This window comes from Aspergillus japonicus (assembly GCF_003184785.1).
Source record: "Aspergillus japonicus CBS 114.51 unplaced genomic scaffold BO86scaffold_65, whole genome shotgun sequence".
Lineage (NCBI taxonomy): Eukaryota > Fungi > Ascomycota > Eurotiomycetes > Eurotiales > Aspergillaceae > Aspergillus > Aspergillus japonicus.
In genome coordinates, this window is record NW_020291702.1 from 17,718 (window position 1) to 33,141 (window position 15,424).

Here is a 15,424-nt window from a genome sequence, read left to right on the forward strand (position 1 = left end):
GAACCAGAAGATCTTCGTTTATGTGTATATATATGTATGTTACAAGGTTTTCACGTTGGATAGGTACATGGAATCAGGTGTGCTGCACACTTATATGCATGCCAGGGTCATGTTCATTATGGTACGTATGTACATACGTTGCGATATACAGATTCAGCTGAGGGGTGGGGTGCGCTGCGTTGGGTGAGTGTATCATTTGCACCCTGAATCCTCTCTTAGGTGGCTGATAGGTATGTGGCTTTCCATTTGCTGGGGGATTCAGCATATAGTGACCGTGATGGAGTGTGGTACATCCAAGCGATAGGCGGTCGCATTGACTGATCGCTAGGGGTCTTGTCGTACCCAGCTTGATGGGATTGAGATCTGGGACTCAAAAGGACTGAGGGAGGCCAATGAGAAAGGTCCTTGCGCGTGTGTTGGGTGTTGGTCGCTGTACTTGGCCTGCAAGACAGGATGTCGAACACGCGTGGCGGGTTGCGGAGGGAGTAGTGTAGTCCAACGCAGACTGGAACCCCTCGTTCATCCGGGAAGGGGATGTTGGGCTGTGACGCTGCGCACCGGTCTTCCCCCGCTGGGTTGGTTGGGATGAGATTGGGACTGAACGTGGTCACGCTGTCTGTCTGTCTATTCCAGGAGGCAGAAGGCGGAATTTCTTTTCCTATGGAAAAAGAAAAGCTTGGGAGGGTCGAAGGTCGAAGGGGCGCGACGATGACGCCTAGAACGAAGACCCCACGCCCATGTCTAGCCCTCCAACCACTGTACCTCTCTCCCCACCACCGGCTTTGCGACCGCCCGCGCCATCGTGCTCCATGCCTCCCAGGATCTGCCACGCGCGACCCATCATGCCATGCCCGAGTCCCTGGGAGAACCCTGCCGCGGCGCCGTAGACCGAGCTCTTCGTGGCGGCGTGGTGTCGCCGCGCGAGGCGCTCCTTCTTGGCCGTGGCGACGCGGTCCTGTTCGCGTTCGTGGCTGATGATCTCGTCGCGCCAGTCGGCCCACTGCTCGAAGTTCTCGCGCTGCTGGAGGACGTGGTAGCGGAGTTTGGTCTTGCTGGGGCGCCACGTGACCCGTGTGGTGGTGGCGCTGGTCGGGTCGGAGGCGGTGCTGGTTGTCGGAGGAGCGGTGGACTTCAGGTCGCAGATGTGCGATTCCTGGGTCAGTTTGAGGAGGTGCGTGAAGACGTCGCGGCTTTCGGAGGCGGTGTGCTGGATCTTCTCGCGACGTGGGGAGGAGACGTGGCTCTGCGTCAGGGGCACGTCGAGCCAGGAGTGCAGGTCCGCTGAGCGTTGGATCGAGTACGGGTCGAGGATGTTAGCGCGGCGGTGCTCCTCGCGGAAGTAGCGCACGGCGGCCTGCAGGCTCTCGACCTCGGCGCGGAGGGCTTCGTTCTCCCGCATTGTGGCGAGCGAGAGGCCGGCGTCAATGACCACGCCGCCTTCTGCGGTCGTCGTGGCGCCTGTCGTGCCGGAAATGCGCTTGACCTTGTCCAGGCGGGTCTTGAGCTCGTCACGTTCAGCCTCGAGGGCTTCGATGCCCGCGCGCTGTTGGTGCAGAGTGGATTCCAGACCCGAGTGTGCCGACTGAAGCTCTTCGATCTTCGCCTCCAGGTCTTTTACCATCGAGGCCTTTTTGCTGGCGTCGCGCATCCGGGACTCGACCAGTTCGACCTTGATGGCCTGCTCCTCGATGGTCTTGTCCTTGACGCCCATGGCGGTCGAGGCTTCGTGGATCTCGTTCTTGAGCCGTCGGATCTCTTCGTCCGCGTCGAGGGAGTTTTGTTTGTTGGATTTGAGTTCCTCCGCGCGGATGGTCCAAGGCGACGGTCGCTTCTCGAACTCAGACGTGATCGACAGATCGGATGTGATTGAGTCGAGCTCCTCGAGGAACCCGCCCAGGCTGCGCAACCGGTTGGAGATAAGGGAGGTTGCGTCGCTGCTTTCGCTGCCCGTTTCTGATGGCTGTGCATAGAGTGTGGAGATTTGGGACATCGTCTTGAGCGCCTCATCCAGCGTCAGAGGCTCGGTTCGGCTTTCGTCGATGATGATGACGACAATTGTCTCGCCGAGTTGTCGGGTTAATGCGGAGAGATCTTTGGCTGCTTCTTCAGCTTGTTTGAATGGACCGGCCACATCGGGTGACAGCGCAAGGGATCTGGAGCGGAGTTCTTCCAGAGAGCGGTAAATCTTTCCCATAGCGACTTTCAGTCCACGGGCTTGTGTCACAATCCCTTCCATTTTGTTGTAGAGGAATGCGCTTTCTTCATCGCCTCCTTCCGGTGCCGCAAGCTTTGACTGCAGTAGGGTCCTCAACCGCGAGATGGTTGAAGCGCTGTGATCGATGTAAGACTGAGCCAGCATGGAGCGCATGCAAAGTTCGTCCGCAAATGTTTCCAAAGTCGTTGGCAGGAGGGTCTCAGCAAGATGAGCGAGCAGAGAAATAGACCGCTGTAGCTCAACTGCGCACTTCTTCATGTTGATTTCGTTCTTTTTCAACCCTTCAATCCAAAAGTTCAGCGTGCGTTCCACAGGCTCGAGCTCGAACAGGGCGCCTGCCATGCTGCCAAAACTCTCGGCTGAACAGCTGTTGATGTAGTTGACGAAACGATCACAAAGACCAGCAATCCATTGCAGCTTCTCCATTACTTCGCTCGCCACAAATACCTCTTCGATTGCAGTAGACACCGAGGCTTGCTCTGCAACCTTTTCGCGGATAGTGTTGTTCATCAGCGAGGCCTTGAAGTTGACACGCTTGAACCGGAGAAGCGCAAGGATAGCATTACGCTCGCTGTCAAAGTACTCTGGGAGATACAATTTGAGGATTGACAGGTGCTGTGTGGCTTCCTCCGCCTCCATACGACCAAGTTCGATATCGATTGTCTTGGTTTGCGCCTTGGAAACGGATGCCTGAAGCTTCAGGTTGAGGTCCATCATGGCACGAGAGCGCGTGGTGAGATCGGTAGCTTCCGCTTCGGAGATTTGCTGCGATGCGCGCATGTCCTCCAAGTCGCCTTGCAGGGTAGAGACCAGCTCTCGAAAACGGACCAAGGTGTATTCGAGGTCTTCGATGACCTCGTCCTGTTGCGTGATTCTCCGGTTTTGTTCATTGTACTGACTCTCCCGGTAATCGATTTCCTCCTGAAGCTGTTTCTCTGTTTCTATGTGGTTGTATTCGAGTTCATCGTTAATCTCTTTCAATGCCTCCAGATCTTCGATTGCAGCCTTGAGGTCATTGATCTCTTCCTGGTAGCGCATGTTTTTATCTGCCAGCTCTTCAATCATCTCCTCAGCGCCCAGTGCGGTTTCAAGCTGCTGCCTCAGATCCTCAACATTGTTCTCAGACACAAGGAGTTTCTCTTTCGTCGATTCATATTGAGACTTGATAGCCGTATAGTCTTCAAGGTCTTGCTGAAGTTCCTTGACTTGGTCTCTCAGCTCGGCCTCCTGCTGCTGAGTCATGTCACGAAGGCGGATCAGAGCCTCGCGGAGACGCTCATTCGTTTTTTCCATCTGCAACCAGCCGTGGCTTGACTTCTCCTCGGGGGTCATGGCCTGTCCAAGCTCCTCGTTTTCTTCCCGGAGGACCTCGACCTCCAGTGACAGCTCTTCAACCCGCAGTCGTAGTGTCTCACATTCGTGCTTGAACATCTCGGACGTTTCTTCCGCCATCTCACGATCCAACGTAGCCATCTCCAGGATTGAGTCATGTTCGGCCTGAAGGCGCTCGACTTCCTCCAACCGAGCTTCCGACTCCTTCAATTTCTTGCGTAGTTCGCTGATCTCCAGTTGCTGAGGTTGGTATTTTGCTTGCAGCTTCTGGATGATGCTCTCGAATTTATCTCGATCCGACTGCAATTGCTCCAGGTTCTTGAGCTTTTCGCGATCGTCGGCCCGTTTCTTCTCCATTACTCGAAGCTTGGTCTTCAATTCATCAAGTTCTCGCGATACAGCGCCACCGGTCGAAAGACGCTGCGACGAAGGCTGTGGCTGCTTTTGGCTGCCACTCACCGTCCGTGAGGCGCCCGGACTAGGCCTAGTAGACCTGAGACCCGCATCCTCCTGATCCCCGTCGCCCTCGACGTCCAGTATTTCAGCATCGAGCTCCTCTGACAGAGGACTCGTTTCACCCTCCACATCTTCCGACGCTCTGCTGGGGCCCGTTGGTCGCACTGCGGGGCGTTTCGCCAGCCCCGTGGGCGCAGATGCGGTAGCGTGCAAACTCGGTCTTCTTGTCTTGGATGCAGGTGTTGATATCGAGGAGCGGGAGGCGCGATTGATTGCTGATGGGAGCGGTGGAGGGGGCATAGACGTCTTGGAACTAATAGACGGGCGAGCTTTGGGGGTGGCTGCGGCGGGTCGCGGAGTGCTGCTAAGAGAGGAACGATTGGAGGAAAGCCCGGAGCCCGACAGTTGCTTTGTCGGAGACTTCGTAGGAGACTATATTGAGCGCCAGCCATTAGCTTAAGGATTGTCCAGCCAGCCCCGCCGGGGGCATGCAATACCTTTGTTGACAAGCGCTGAGCGGCGCCTCGCAGCGCTGAAGTCGGGCTTGCCGCACCGGCACTGTGTCGTTTGGTGTTGGCGGTTGATATCGCATTGGGCTTCTTGAGGCCGGCGGCAATGCCGCTCTGAGCTCTCCCTCGGGCCGGAGTGGGTTGAGCGGTGGTGATAGCTTTCGGAGCGGCGGGTTTGGGTGGTGGCCGTGCGGGCGGTTGTTCTATGATCGCGTCGACGGCAGTGGGACGAATGAACATGCCAAATCCTGGCTCGCAGTCGAAGTACCTCTCGCCTTGTACTGCGCCATCGTTCTTCCCCGTGGGATCGTCGAGCTCAATGCCTACCCAGTCGCCAGGCGCGAAATGTGTCGTGCCCACAAACCGAACGGTGGCCTGCCGACCGTCGGTGAGAGTGACCACATGGCCGGGGATTAGTTCAGCCATCTTGAAGCATGCGTCAGAGTGGGAAAGGGGGAACCCTGAACAGACGCACAATTGGCCTTGACTGGAGGAGGAGGAGGAGGAGGAGGGGGTTAGTAGGAGGGAAAGGAGGGGAGAGGGGATGGAAGAGGGGGAAGAGAATGGATATGGTAACTTAGTGAAGTACGGAGTACTTCGTTATTGTTGTTGACGGGACGGAGAGTGGATTGATTGTTGCCGGCCTGAGAGGCCTGAGGACGCAACAGGGGTAGTGCTGTCAGCCTGAGGCATTCACAGACATCCTCCGCATTAGGGCTCGACGCCGACAACAACAACAACAACAACAACTTAAGTTACTTAGTTAATCTCCATTGCATCACTCTTCTCCATCCCTTACTGATGCCACATTCTTGCGGCCCACTGACTGAGCTGCCTGTTTTTCATACTGTATGTATGCACGTCTGTCTCAGCCAAAAGGTGAGGGGCGAACCCAAACATCACGCTCTCATTGAGATGAAGCCTTAGTACTAGTACAGTACTTGAAATCTAAACAGCAAGGGCTCGACTACTATATAAAGATGCTGTATCCAGCAATTCTACGGCGAGAGCCAGAGGTCTGCTTTCTCAAATCTCAACCGGTTACTGCCTGTTCTGGTATTCATCCAGCAATTCCACCGGACTTCTAAATACCTAGGAATTCTCCTCCAAATCTACACCACCAGAGACCGGTCAATCCTCACAGCAAGACTCTGCAAGATGGCCCGTCTCATCTACACGGGTGGACTTCTAACCACCATAGCCAGCCTAGCCCTGGCAGTTCCCTCGACTGACGACTGGACGCAGCGATCAATCTATGTACGTCTCTCTGCCTTCTCATTCCACTGCGCACAGCATCCTAATCCCCTCCTTAGCAAGTCCTGACCGACCGCTTCGCGCGCCCCAACAACGCACCGGATACATCGTGCGATCCCACCAAATACTGCGGGGGTACATGGGCCGGTATCATCGACAAACTGGACTACATTCAAGATCTAGGGTTTACAGCGATCCAGATCTCTCCAGTCGTCGAGAACATCCCCGAGACCACGTCGGCAGGGGAGGCATGGCACGGCCACTGGCCGCAAGACCTGTACGCCTTGAACGCGCACTTTGGGACATCCGAAGACCTGCGAGCGCTGGCGGATGAGCTCCACCGACGGAACATGTATCTAATGGTGGAAGTGGTGCTCAACAACATGGCGCAAGCCGTCGACACCGAAACCACCACTACTTCCTCAGGGATCGACTATTCGCGACTGCACCCGTTTAACGAAGAGGGATACTATCATCCCTACTGCAACGTCAGCGAGGCCGGCGACGCAACCACAAGTCAGAGCTGCTGGCTGTCCAGCGACCCCGTCGCGCTGCCCGATCTGAAAACCGAAGACGCGCGCGTCTCGACGATACTCCAGACTTGGGTCCAGGAACTCGTGAGCAACTACTCGATCGACGGGCTCCGGGTCGCTGCAACAAATCACATGGATCCCGAATTCTTGAGTGACTTCACCCGCGCCGCCGGGGTTTTCACGCTGGGAGAGGTTGACTCGGTCGATGCCACCACGATGTGTCAGTACGACGAGGCGGTCTCAGGCCTGGTCAACTACGCGGTTTACAAGCCCATCACGATGGCCTTCGCGCCCGCCGGCGACATGCCAGGGCTGGTGAATAGCCTGCAGACGGTGATCGAGAAGTGCGACAACTACACCCATCTGGCGACGTTCGCCGAGAATCACGATGTCCCGCGGTTTGTCTCGGTCCAGAATGATACCGCAGTAAGCCTTTCCTCCTCCCCCTGGCCATCTAGCCTAAATATATGTACCAATCTAACATGATCTAGCTCGCTCAAAACGCCCTAGCATTCACCCTCCTCACCGACGGAATCCCCATGGGTAAGTCCAGCCCCCAGTAGCCCCGGCCCCGACCCAGCCACAGGCCCAGCATCCACCCAAACCACCAACACTCCATACTAACCACTCTCCGGGGGAAACCAGTATACCAAGGCCAAGAACACAACCAAGCAACCGCCAACTCCCCCCTCTGGTCCCTGCCAACCGACGATTCCACAACAACGACGACCACAACCCTAACGAAGACCCTCAACCACCTGCGCAGCCACGCCCTCCTCATCGACCAAGGCTACCCGACCAACCACAGCGAGACCCTCTACCTCGACGGATCCACCTACATCACCCGGAAGGGCACGGAGGGGATGCAAATCGTCTCGGCGTTCTCCAACCGCGGCAGCACCGCCGCCACCGGCGACTACCAGGTCAACGTGACGCGGATGTATCACCCGGGCACAGAGGTCATGGAGATGCTCGGGTGTGAGCGGCACGTCTCGGCGACGGGCGGCGTGATCCCGGTGGATTTCGTCGGCGGCGCGCCCAAGGTCTTCTATCCGGTTAAGTATCTGAACGGGTCGGGGCTGTGCGGGTTCTGAGTGTTCTTGCTTTAGTGTGATACAGAGGGAAAGTGGAGAGACTGCGGCAGATGGAGGGGCAGTGGGCTCAGCTTGGATGTTCGATCACGGGAACTGACTGTTATAGTCTCTTCACTTGGAGCTGCCCATAATTGAATTGACTGATATTTATATTGTTTATCAAAGCCAAACACCACCCACGAATCTTATACAAAACAGCGTCACTCGTATTCATCATAGCGTCTTTAAGACCCGCGGGCCGTGTAATTATACGCAGAAAAGTCTATGCTATAAGTAGTCAGAGAAAGAAGAAGGAATGTATCTATAGGCGCAAAAGAAGGCTCAAGACCGCGACTTGAACAAGTGCGGGAAACAAGTCCTCAGCTCCTCGAGGCTCGAAATCTGGAACTGGGAAGCCGGCTCCGGAGGGGCGGGGACGCCCGGCTCGACGAGATGGGCCACCGCCCAGCCGCGCTCCGCCGCGTGTTTGCAGTTCGAGCCCGAATCATCTATACCCAACCCATCCCAACGATATTAGCAAGATCCGGTTCTTGATTTTCGCAGCTCCAAGGCATTTCGCCAGGATTTTCTGGGGGGTCAAAGGACCACCTACCGACGAAATAACACTCCGCCGACCTCGACGCCCCGGCCTCCCGCTCGGCCTTGTCGTACATCACCTGGCTGGGCTTGCACACCAGGGGCGTCTGCGAGTAGTCGCAGTAGGTGACGCCCTCGAACAGGTCGTCCACCTCGAGCAGCCGGACCACGCGCTTGGCGTGCGTGACGTAGGCGTTCGTCAGCAGCCACAGCCGCACCTGGCTCCGGTCGATGTCCTCGAGCAGCCGGCGCAGCTGCGGGTCGGGCTTCAGGATCTCGTCCAGCGGCAGCGCGTCGTCGACCTCACGGTTGAAGGCCAGCGGGTCGATCTTGTGGTGCCGCGTGAGGCCCTCGATCGCCAGCCCGTACTCCTTGTAGTACTTCATGTGCAGGTGGTGCGCATCTTCGGTGCTGAGGGAGAGGTGCTTGATGAAGAAGGCGTCTGTTATGAGACAGAGTTTGGGTTTCGGTTAGTGAAATGTACAGGACAGTGGTTGCGCGTGGGTTCGGGTTGTGGTTGTGGTTGTGGTTGTTGGTATGACTCACTGATCAGCTTCTGCATCTCATCGTGAATGTTGCATTCTGTGCGCGCGCAGATCGCGAGGCCCGGTTAGTTGGATCGATTTACTTGCGTGGGAATGGTGGAGTTGAGAATTCGTGTTGTATACCTCGGGAGTAAAGCTGCAGTCAGTGAGTGGGGACAGCGGTCAGTCAACGTGAATTTATGGGGTTCTTAGGAAGGGGATCGTACGCAATTGTCAATGTCGAAGAAGAAGATTGGTCTGGGATCCCGTGGCGCGCTGGCCGACTGGTGGCTGTTGGTGGTGGTCATGGTTCGTCGGAATTGGGGCAGTTGGCAGTGATACCGAGGGATTGGAACAGCGCGGAGGGGAGTCAGGAATCGCGGGGTTGAGAAAGGGGCCTGGATAGCGCGATATGCGCCAGATGTGAAAGTGAAAGATGATGGTGATGATCGAGAACAGGCGCGTAGAATGGGATGATTCATAGCCGAAGCTTATGCGCCGTGGACTGGATTGGATTGGATAAGGTCAGTCCAGCAATAGTTACTAGATATGAGTAATACTGCACTGCACTGAGCGAGTAAGATGGATGATGACTCGTTGTCTCGGGAGTCGGGGAGAATCAAACAACGGGGGCGGCTTTTCCCCGGCGAGTTTAGCGCGTTCGGCGGCAAGTTACTCGTCAGTCGTAAGTCGTAACTCGAGGTTCGGTCGTTCACCACCGCACGGCTGGCTGCGTCCTTCTTTTCCCTCTCCGCAACTCCCTTCGCCTTTTGGTCGACACTTGTCTTCCTCCCAACCCCCCTCTTTCTCCCCTCCCTCTCCCCTTATACATTTTAAAAGCACAGAAAAAAAAAGGAAAGGAAAGAGAAGAACAGGAAGAGAGCGGAGAAAAAAGAAGACTCGAGTTAGTCCAAGTTTATTGGCAAGGCAGTCAAGCTTATACCGCATCTAAAGATTGCAACCTGGACGGGTGATGCAGCAGAACTCGCTCGCAATAAACCTCAGGTGATTTGATCTATCAACTCTCACGGCCAGCATAATTCTTGCCTGGGAGAGTCATTTTCCTAAAATTATGGCAGCAGCTCAGCTTTCAACATCAGGCAGTAGTCGACCTACTAGGCTATCTACAACGAATCAGGAGGTGCAGGAGTATGAGAAAATCCTGAAAATAAGTGACGAAATCTTTTCTGGAACTCACCCTAGATTGAAGGTTCCGCAGCAGTTTGTGCGCAAGACGGCTTCGCGCAATCCCCCTGCCTCTTCTACTCCATCTCAGGTAAAGCCAGGAGAATCGCAGAAGGCTTCCCCCAAGAATCAGGTCCCGACCGCCCCTTCCAATGCTAAACCGGCCAACTCCCCGAGTGGTGGCGCTGGGGGTGCTTCGGCGGGTGTGATGGGGGCGTCGCGTATCATCCCCAATCCTACCTCGGAAATTGATCCGATCTTCTTGACCAAGTCGGACGATCTCGTGCGAGCTGAGCTACAGCTACAGCGTCAAAGGGTGGAACGAGCGTTGCGGGAGCAGCTGGAACAAAAAAGGCAGGAGTCAAGGCAGAAGGCTGCTCTACAGGACGCGAAGCCGGACTTCGACGTTTCTGATGTGCTCGTCAAGGCTTTCGAGATGGTCAACCCCTCTCCCTCGGTCGATGGCCGTGGCAATGGAGAGCCCAGCGATTCCTTCGACGACAACTCGTTCTATTCTAGTAGAGCTCCTGACTCGCCTCAGCAGGGTGAACCGCAGAAACCATCTCCAGCACCTCAATCCAACTCTGAGGAGCTGGCTACTGAAGTCCCAGTAGAGAACTATTCAGATGAGTTGCAACGGCTTGAGGCCCTCAACAGAACTGGATCGGATCAGGATATGCAAGATACTTACCCCGTGGCAGGCCATCGATTACCCTATGATCAAAGGCAGCCGCACCATGGCGAGGTCGACTACGGATCCCGCAAGTACCCGAACCACAATCAACCATCTGACGCGTTCGAAGAACCGGAGTACTCACCGCCTGCGCCCGGAGTCGCGCCCATGGAGAGGGAAGACATTCACGAGGCTCAAAGGGAATACGCGGGTGGAACCAAACGACGTGCGCCGGAAGGTCGACCGGTTGAACGAGCCCGCTACGCTCGACGATCAGTCTCGCCTGGCGATGAGGTCCGAGTCGTGCGGAATCACATCACTTCGCCTGCCGCTCCACAACCATCTAGGGTCTCTCCGTTGGCAATCACCAAGGTGTCCTCGGTTCCACAGTCGCGTTCGGATTATGCTCCGGAGCGTCACGCCAGTCCTGACGTACCTGCCTATCCTTTGACGTCTAGAAAGCGTAGGAGACTGCATGAGGATCGAGACCGGTCTCGTCCGTCGTACAAGGCGCAAGCCCCCGCGGTTGCCGATGAGGCATACATCAAGGAAGAGCCCGTCTCGCCTCCACCTTTTGCAGATACCCCACAGACGTACAGAAGCCGTCAACTCCAAGAGCGACCGGTGTACATAGACATTGCCTCGCCACAGTATACTCCCGTGATAGAGAGAAGGGAGCCGCCTATGAGAGAGCCAGGGTACGAGTATGAAATCTATGATGCTCACGCAGATCCTGGCGCTCAAAGGACCGTCTCCAGACTCAGTGTCAGACGCCCGATGCGCGACGATCAAGATCTTCGACGAGTTGCCAGTCTCCAGCATCAAGCTCGGCAACCTGAATATGCCCGCGAGTATATTGACCAAGCTAGCCCCCATTCTCTGCGCGCAGGCTCCTACGCTATTGTGGAACGTCCGGCACCGGAACGAGTTCGGTATTATGACGAGCTGCCCCCGCCGCCTGCACGCCGCTACATTCCTGCTGGAGAGTCGCCGATGTCGCCTCGACTCCGTGAAGCTTACTACGAGGAAGAGGCCACGAGTCAGATGATGGCGCCACCTCCGCGACGGATCATGGTCGATGAACACGGCAATCAGTATTACCTTCCCGTCAGCCGAGCCCCGCGCGGTGAGGTTTACGATGACCGTGCGGTCACTCTACGCCATGCGAGCCTGCGGGCAGCGTCCGTCGTTGAAGACCCTTTTGGCGGTCGGAGGTACGTACAGGACATGCCCCCTCCGCCGGCTTATCGACGCGTCACCGAGTATGCTCGCCCGGGTCCAACTGAACGCCGACCTTACGCGGGCGCCACTCCCGCGACCGTTGCCGCCGGCCCGGATGACCGAAATGTCTATCCACCACGTAGCGCCAGCGTCCAAGTGACCGAATACGCCACCCGCCGACCTCCACATTACCTTGAAGAGGCTGAACTGCCCCGCGAGCGAATCGTACGGATGCCGAGCGTGCGTCCCCCAACTGGACGGTACGAGGAGCCACGCGAGGTCATCCAACGAGTGGAAAGTGCTCGTCCCGGCGGAGCGCGCGAAGTGAGTGTGTATCTGGACGACGGGACCCGGCAGCCGCGCGAGTACGTGGAGCGGCCTATGTATGTTGCGACGCGGCCTCTGGCGCGCGAGGAACTTGTCCGCTATTATGAGGGAAGTGTTGCGGCGAATCCGGAGCGGATCGCATTAGAAGGAGCACCGCGAGGGGATGTAGTTCATCGAGTTCCTCCTCCGCGGTATTAAGTTTTTTTTTTTCTCTTTTCGTCTGATGTTTTTCATCGGATGAACGCGCCATATATCTGGTCGTTTCTCAGTTTCCATCCCCATCGCGGGGCATCTCATTGTACTTACAAAAGCAAGCAAGCAAGCAAGATGACTGGGGTTCATGCTGCTTATGCATGGAGATGCAGTATATGTGATTATTTCGAGCATCAATTCTGGAGGGTACATGTTAGAGAGAACCTTGAAACAAGAAGTATCCGACCACAATGTAAATTGGATGGACGTTCCTCTGGTAGTACTGTATACACAGCAATCAGCTACGCTGATTGGTAGAGTACGTCAACTCTCAACCCCGGGTCATCTCACCTCAAGTTTGTTTTCTGCCGCTCTGCTGGCCTACCGCCTCCGCCGCTACCGCTATAGTTCCTGACTCTCATCACTCACTTGAAGTGTCTCACTGAAAGAACTTCGTCAATGATAGTATTCTACATCAGGGCTCCTTGTGTGCCTTCAACTATCATTCAATGCTGAATGGGGATCAATTTGCACCATCAGTGAAAGAAATTGGCACACTTTCATTTCCACACATTCTCTATCTTGATTACCTCGGCTACAATTTATATCTCCAGGAAAGCTGTTGATAAGCTAAGATTGTGAGCTATCTCCCTGTCCAGTAACAGAAATCGCATGGTAGCTTAGATCAATTAATACCATAGTTCAAAGAGTAATGGAGATGGCATGGACAAATACACTCGGATTCCACGGAGCAGATATATACTAGGTACATACTAGAGGGATGCTCTCCAGGCTTCCATCGTTGCTTACTCCCTCTGTAACGAACTATCACATCTAGACTTGCAGGGCATCTCTTTTCTCCCAGCCTTTCCTGGAAAAGTGAACGATTTCGGATTGATAGATACGAGTAACTTACTCGTACATATGGCTACGAAACCGCGTAATGAAGGCGAATTGAAATACGGAGCCCCCCACTGAGGCCGAGCGATGTGGTTGAGGAATGACGTCGTTGCTGATTCGGGCGTCGAGATCGATCGAGGTCGGGTAGTTACTGGGTGATTTGCCATCATTGGAAGTACTGTACAACTTGGATGATTATCTATTTGCAATACGGGATTGGGAGGCAAGTACGGAGTAGTCATCTGATAATCTTCGAAGTATGGATAGAGTCGAGGGGTCATCCATCTTGGTGCCATGGATAAGAGGTCCGGGAAAAGTCTGGGGTTTTGAGTCTCCTCGGGGAGGGTGCCACGAATCGGACGCGATGAGGGTTGAGTACATACAGTATGGGAGCTTTTTTTTTTTTTCTTCTGGGTTGTGACTTAAGCTTACTGTGTAGAAACCAGCTTCGAGGCTGGTCATTGTGACTAAGCATGTGTGACTTGGATGGGACGAATCCAATGTTTTTTTTCCCCTTGGAGATACTGTGATGTCTTAACTTATTGTTCGAGGTTAGGATACCCGTGGGTTCCCGTTTGAGCCCCGTTTTGTTCCTCTCCAAAACCAAAGGGGATTCGATTCAACTTGGGACGGGACAAGCTGCTGCTGGTGATCATCGTGATAGACACAAAAGAAAACGGCCGAGGGACTAGACTGGATGAGGGGTGGAAAAAGTATCTGACACTCTGACTGTTTCTTCCCTCGCCCTGGATTCGCCGGGCGGAGCCCAAGTCATGATACACGGTGACGCAAGGTCGATGGTGTTTCACTCCCATCCCCTCTCTCTCTCCTCCAATCCGGTTTACTGAGTACAGCCCTTTCCCACTAAGTGGCTGCTGTCTGGAGGATTGACATGCATGGTTAGGTTAAGTTAGTCAACGGGCCTGGGGGTTCTGCGCCCCTTCAAGTACGGTACATATTCTGGGTGTAGTATGTAGTTGTCTGGTAGATTGCAAATTCCAGCCCGTTACCCGGGAGAGATCGTGATCCAGACTGGTATGTATGGTTGGACGTACACTACTGCTATGTTGGCAGTGGTGGCAGCAGTAGGTTAGCAGTGGCAGCAGTAGGAGCTCAAATGGATGGGTCGATTCGGACGCGTGGCAAATTCAACAACGCGACTCTGTCTCCAGGTGTACTGTACACACACACATCTGTATTACTGAGTAGTTGGGTGATTGTTCAGCCCCAATCGGACTCGAGGTTCAGCCCAGTAGGAGTCGATCCTGTCTGGTCCTCTGATGTTGGGGAGAGAAAGGGCCCCTCATGCTTGCTTGCTATCAAGGAAAATCCGGCAAAGAGCTTGATTTGATTATAGAGGAGGTAGGCCACCAGGCCAGACCGGACTCAAGTGATCTGCCCTTGCCCTTTCCCTGCACTTCCGAGCTTGGATCGCCAATTCATAGTGGACTGGGTCTGGGATACTTCCGGGGGGTGCGCCAATGGATTTGGCCCCGGTATCTCCTGGATACTCGGCTTGCATGTCAGTTTGTGTGTGTTGCGCATGCTTTCTTCACCCCTCTCCGTCTTCTCCGCGTTTCCATACTTCATAGTCCCGTCTATGTTGGAAGTTGACACCCATAGACAAGTAAGAACCGGGCATTAACCATGGCTACACGTGACTGCTTGGAGTGCAGTCTCTAAGTCGCCTGCAGCACCCAAAGGGGCAAGGTGGGTGGACCGTGCAGAGGGAATTCAATGCAGTGCAGTGGATGATCACAACGCCCTCCCATCCTTCGATTCTTCACCCGAGGGAAGGTCACTGTTACTTGGACCTGACCATCGAAGAAACACAAGTGGGAATGTCCTTCGGGCAGGAATTGAGTTTCCTTTTAAATTGCTGGGCACAGTTCATCGTTCTGTTTCCTTGCCATTGGGAATCCCAGCCCGTCTGGCCCCAGTATGGAGAACGACGGGATGGAATGTTATGGACTTCTGTCAAAAACGGCCTGGCAGTGAGTGAGTCAGGCGTCGTTATTCTCTGTCCGAAGTATTCGAGTATACCCTGCTTTGTACTGTACTCCGTAAGTATTCATCAGGGATAGTGTAGCTTTTAGGACGACAAGAAGGGGGCATTTGGGTGGGTGGACTGATCCCTAGTTGGACTAGTCAGGACGATGATGACTACTATTCTGGTAGTAGGCAGGACTCATTAGCATCGACTCTAGTGAGGGTTAGTCTGCTTCTGGTCACGATCGTACTTTGGCTAGACAATGCCAGCATTGGGCCTAGACACTGGGCTGAGTACCCGCCGTGTCCCGCCTGATGAAGAGAGGTGGTCAGAGAGGAGTGAAGATTAGTTATTGTCGACAACAGTCAAAGGGGGAGTATGGTTGGAAGGAGAAGGATCAGGACATTAATAGTACAGTTTGGTCAATTATGGAAATCAAGCAC

General features: G+C 54.8%; 4 protein-coding genes across 4 annotated transcripts; 2 read left to right on the top strand and 2 right to left on the bottom strand.

Annotated features, from left to right (window-relative positions):
• Positions 1-114: 114 nt before the first annotated feature.
• Positions 115-5,077, bottom strand: BO86DRAFT_458823 (putative dynactin). The gene is made up of 3 exons (XM_025677317.1): positions 4,501-5,077; positions 763-4,435; positions 115-658 (listed from the first exon to the last, which is right to left on the bottom strand). The coding sequence occupies exons 1-3, from the start codon at positions 4,936-4,938 to the stop codon at positions 216-218; spliced, it is 4,554 nt and encodes a 1,517-aa protein (XP_025523812.1). The 5' UTR covers positions 4,939-5,077; the 3' UTR covers positions 115-215.
• A 593-nt stretch (positions 5,078-5,670) lies between these two features.
• Positions 5,671-7,393, top strand: BO86DRAFT_321965 (alpha-amylase; the record flags this gene model as incomplete). The annotated part of the gene is made up of 4 exons (XM_025668368.1): positions 5,671-5,769; positions 5,826-6,725; positions 6,791-6,842; positions 6,945-7,393. The coding sequence occupies 4 exons, from the start codon at positions 5,671-5,673 to the stop codon at positions 7,391-7,393; spliced, it is 1,500 nt and encodes a 499-aa protein (XP_025523813.1).
• A 321-nt stretch (positions 7,394-7,714) lies between these two features.
• BO86DRAFT_322016 (putative pyrimidine 5'-nucleotidase) lies at positions 7,715-8,801 on the bottom strand (the record flags this gene model as incomplete). Its single annotated transcript, XM_025668369.1, has 5 exons — positions 7,715-7,881; positions 7,986-8,411; positions 8,516-8,551; positions 8,638-8,650; positions 8,721-8,801. 5 exons carry the CDS (start codon positions 8,799-8,801, stop codon positions 7,715-7,717), a joined length of 723 nt encoding a protein of 240 aa, XP_025523814.1.
• Positions 8,802-9,236: 435 nt separating this feature from the next.
• BO86DRAFT_392199 (uncharacterized protein) lies at positions 9,237-12,109 on the top strand. Its single transcript, XM_025672756.1, has one exon. It carries the CDS (start codon positions 9,566-9,568, stop codon positions 12,095-12,097), a length of 2,532 nt encoding a protein of 843 aa, XP_025523815.1. The 5' UTR covers positions 9,237-9,565; the 3' UTR covers positions 12,098-12,109.
• Positions 12,110-15,424: the final 3,315 nt, after the last annotated feature.

Coding starts and splice junctions, on each gene's coding strand:
- BO86DRAFT_458823 (XM_025677317.1), bottom strand. CDS start 4,938: ATGGCTGAACTAATCCCCGGCCATGTGGTCACTCTCACCGACGGTCGG. Junction 4,436..4,500: donor CTCAGCGCTTGTCAACAAAG/GTATTGCATGCC, acceptor CGCTCAATATAG/TCTCCTACGAAGTCTCCGAC. Junction 659..762: donor AGCCGGTGGTGGGGAGAGAG/GTACAGTGGTTG, acceptor CTTTTTCCATAG/GAAAAGAAATTCCGCCTTCT.
- BO86DRAFT_392199 (XM_025672756.1), top strand. CDS start 9,566: ATGGCAGCAGCTCAGCTTTCAACATCAGGCAGTAGTCGACCTACTAGG.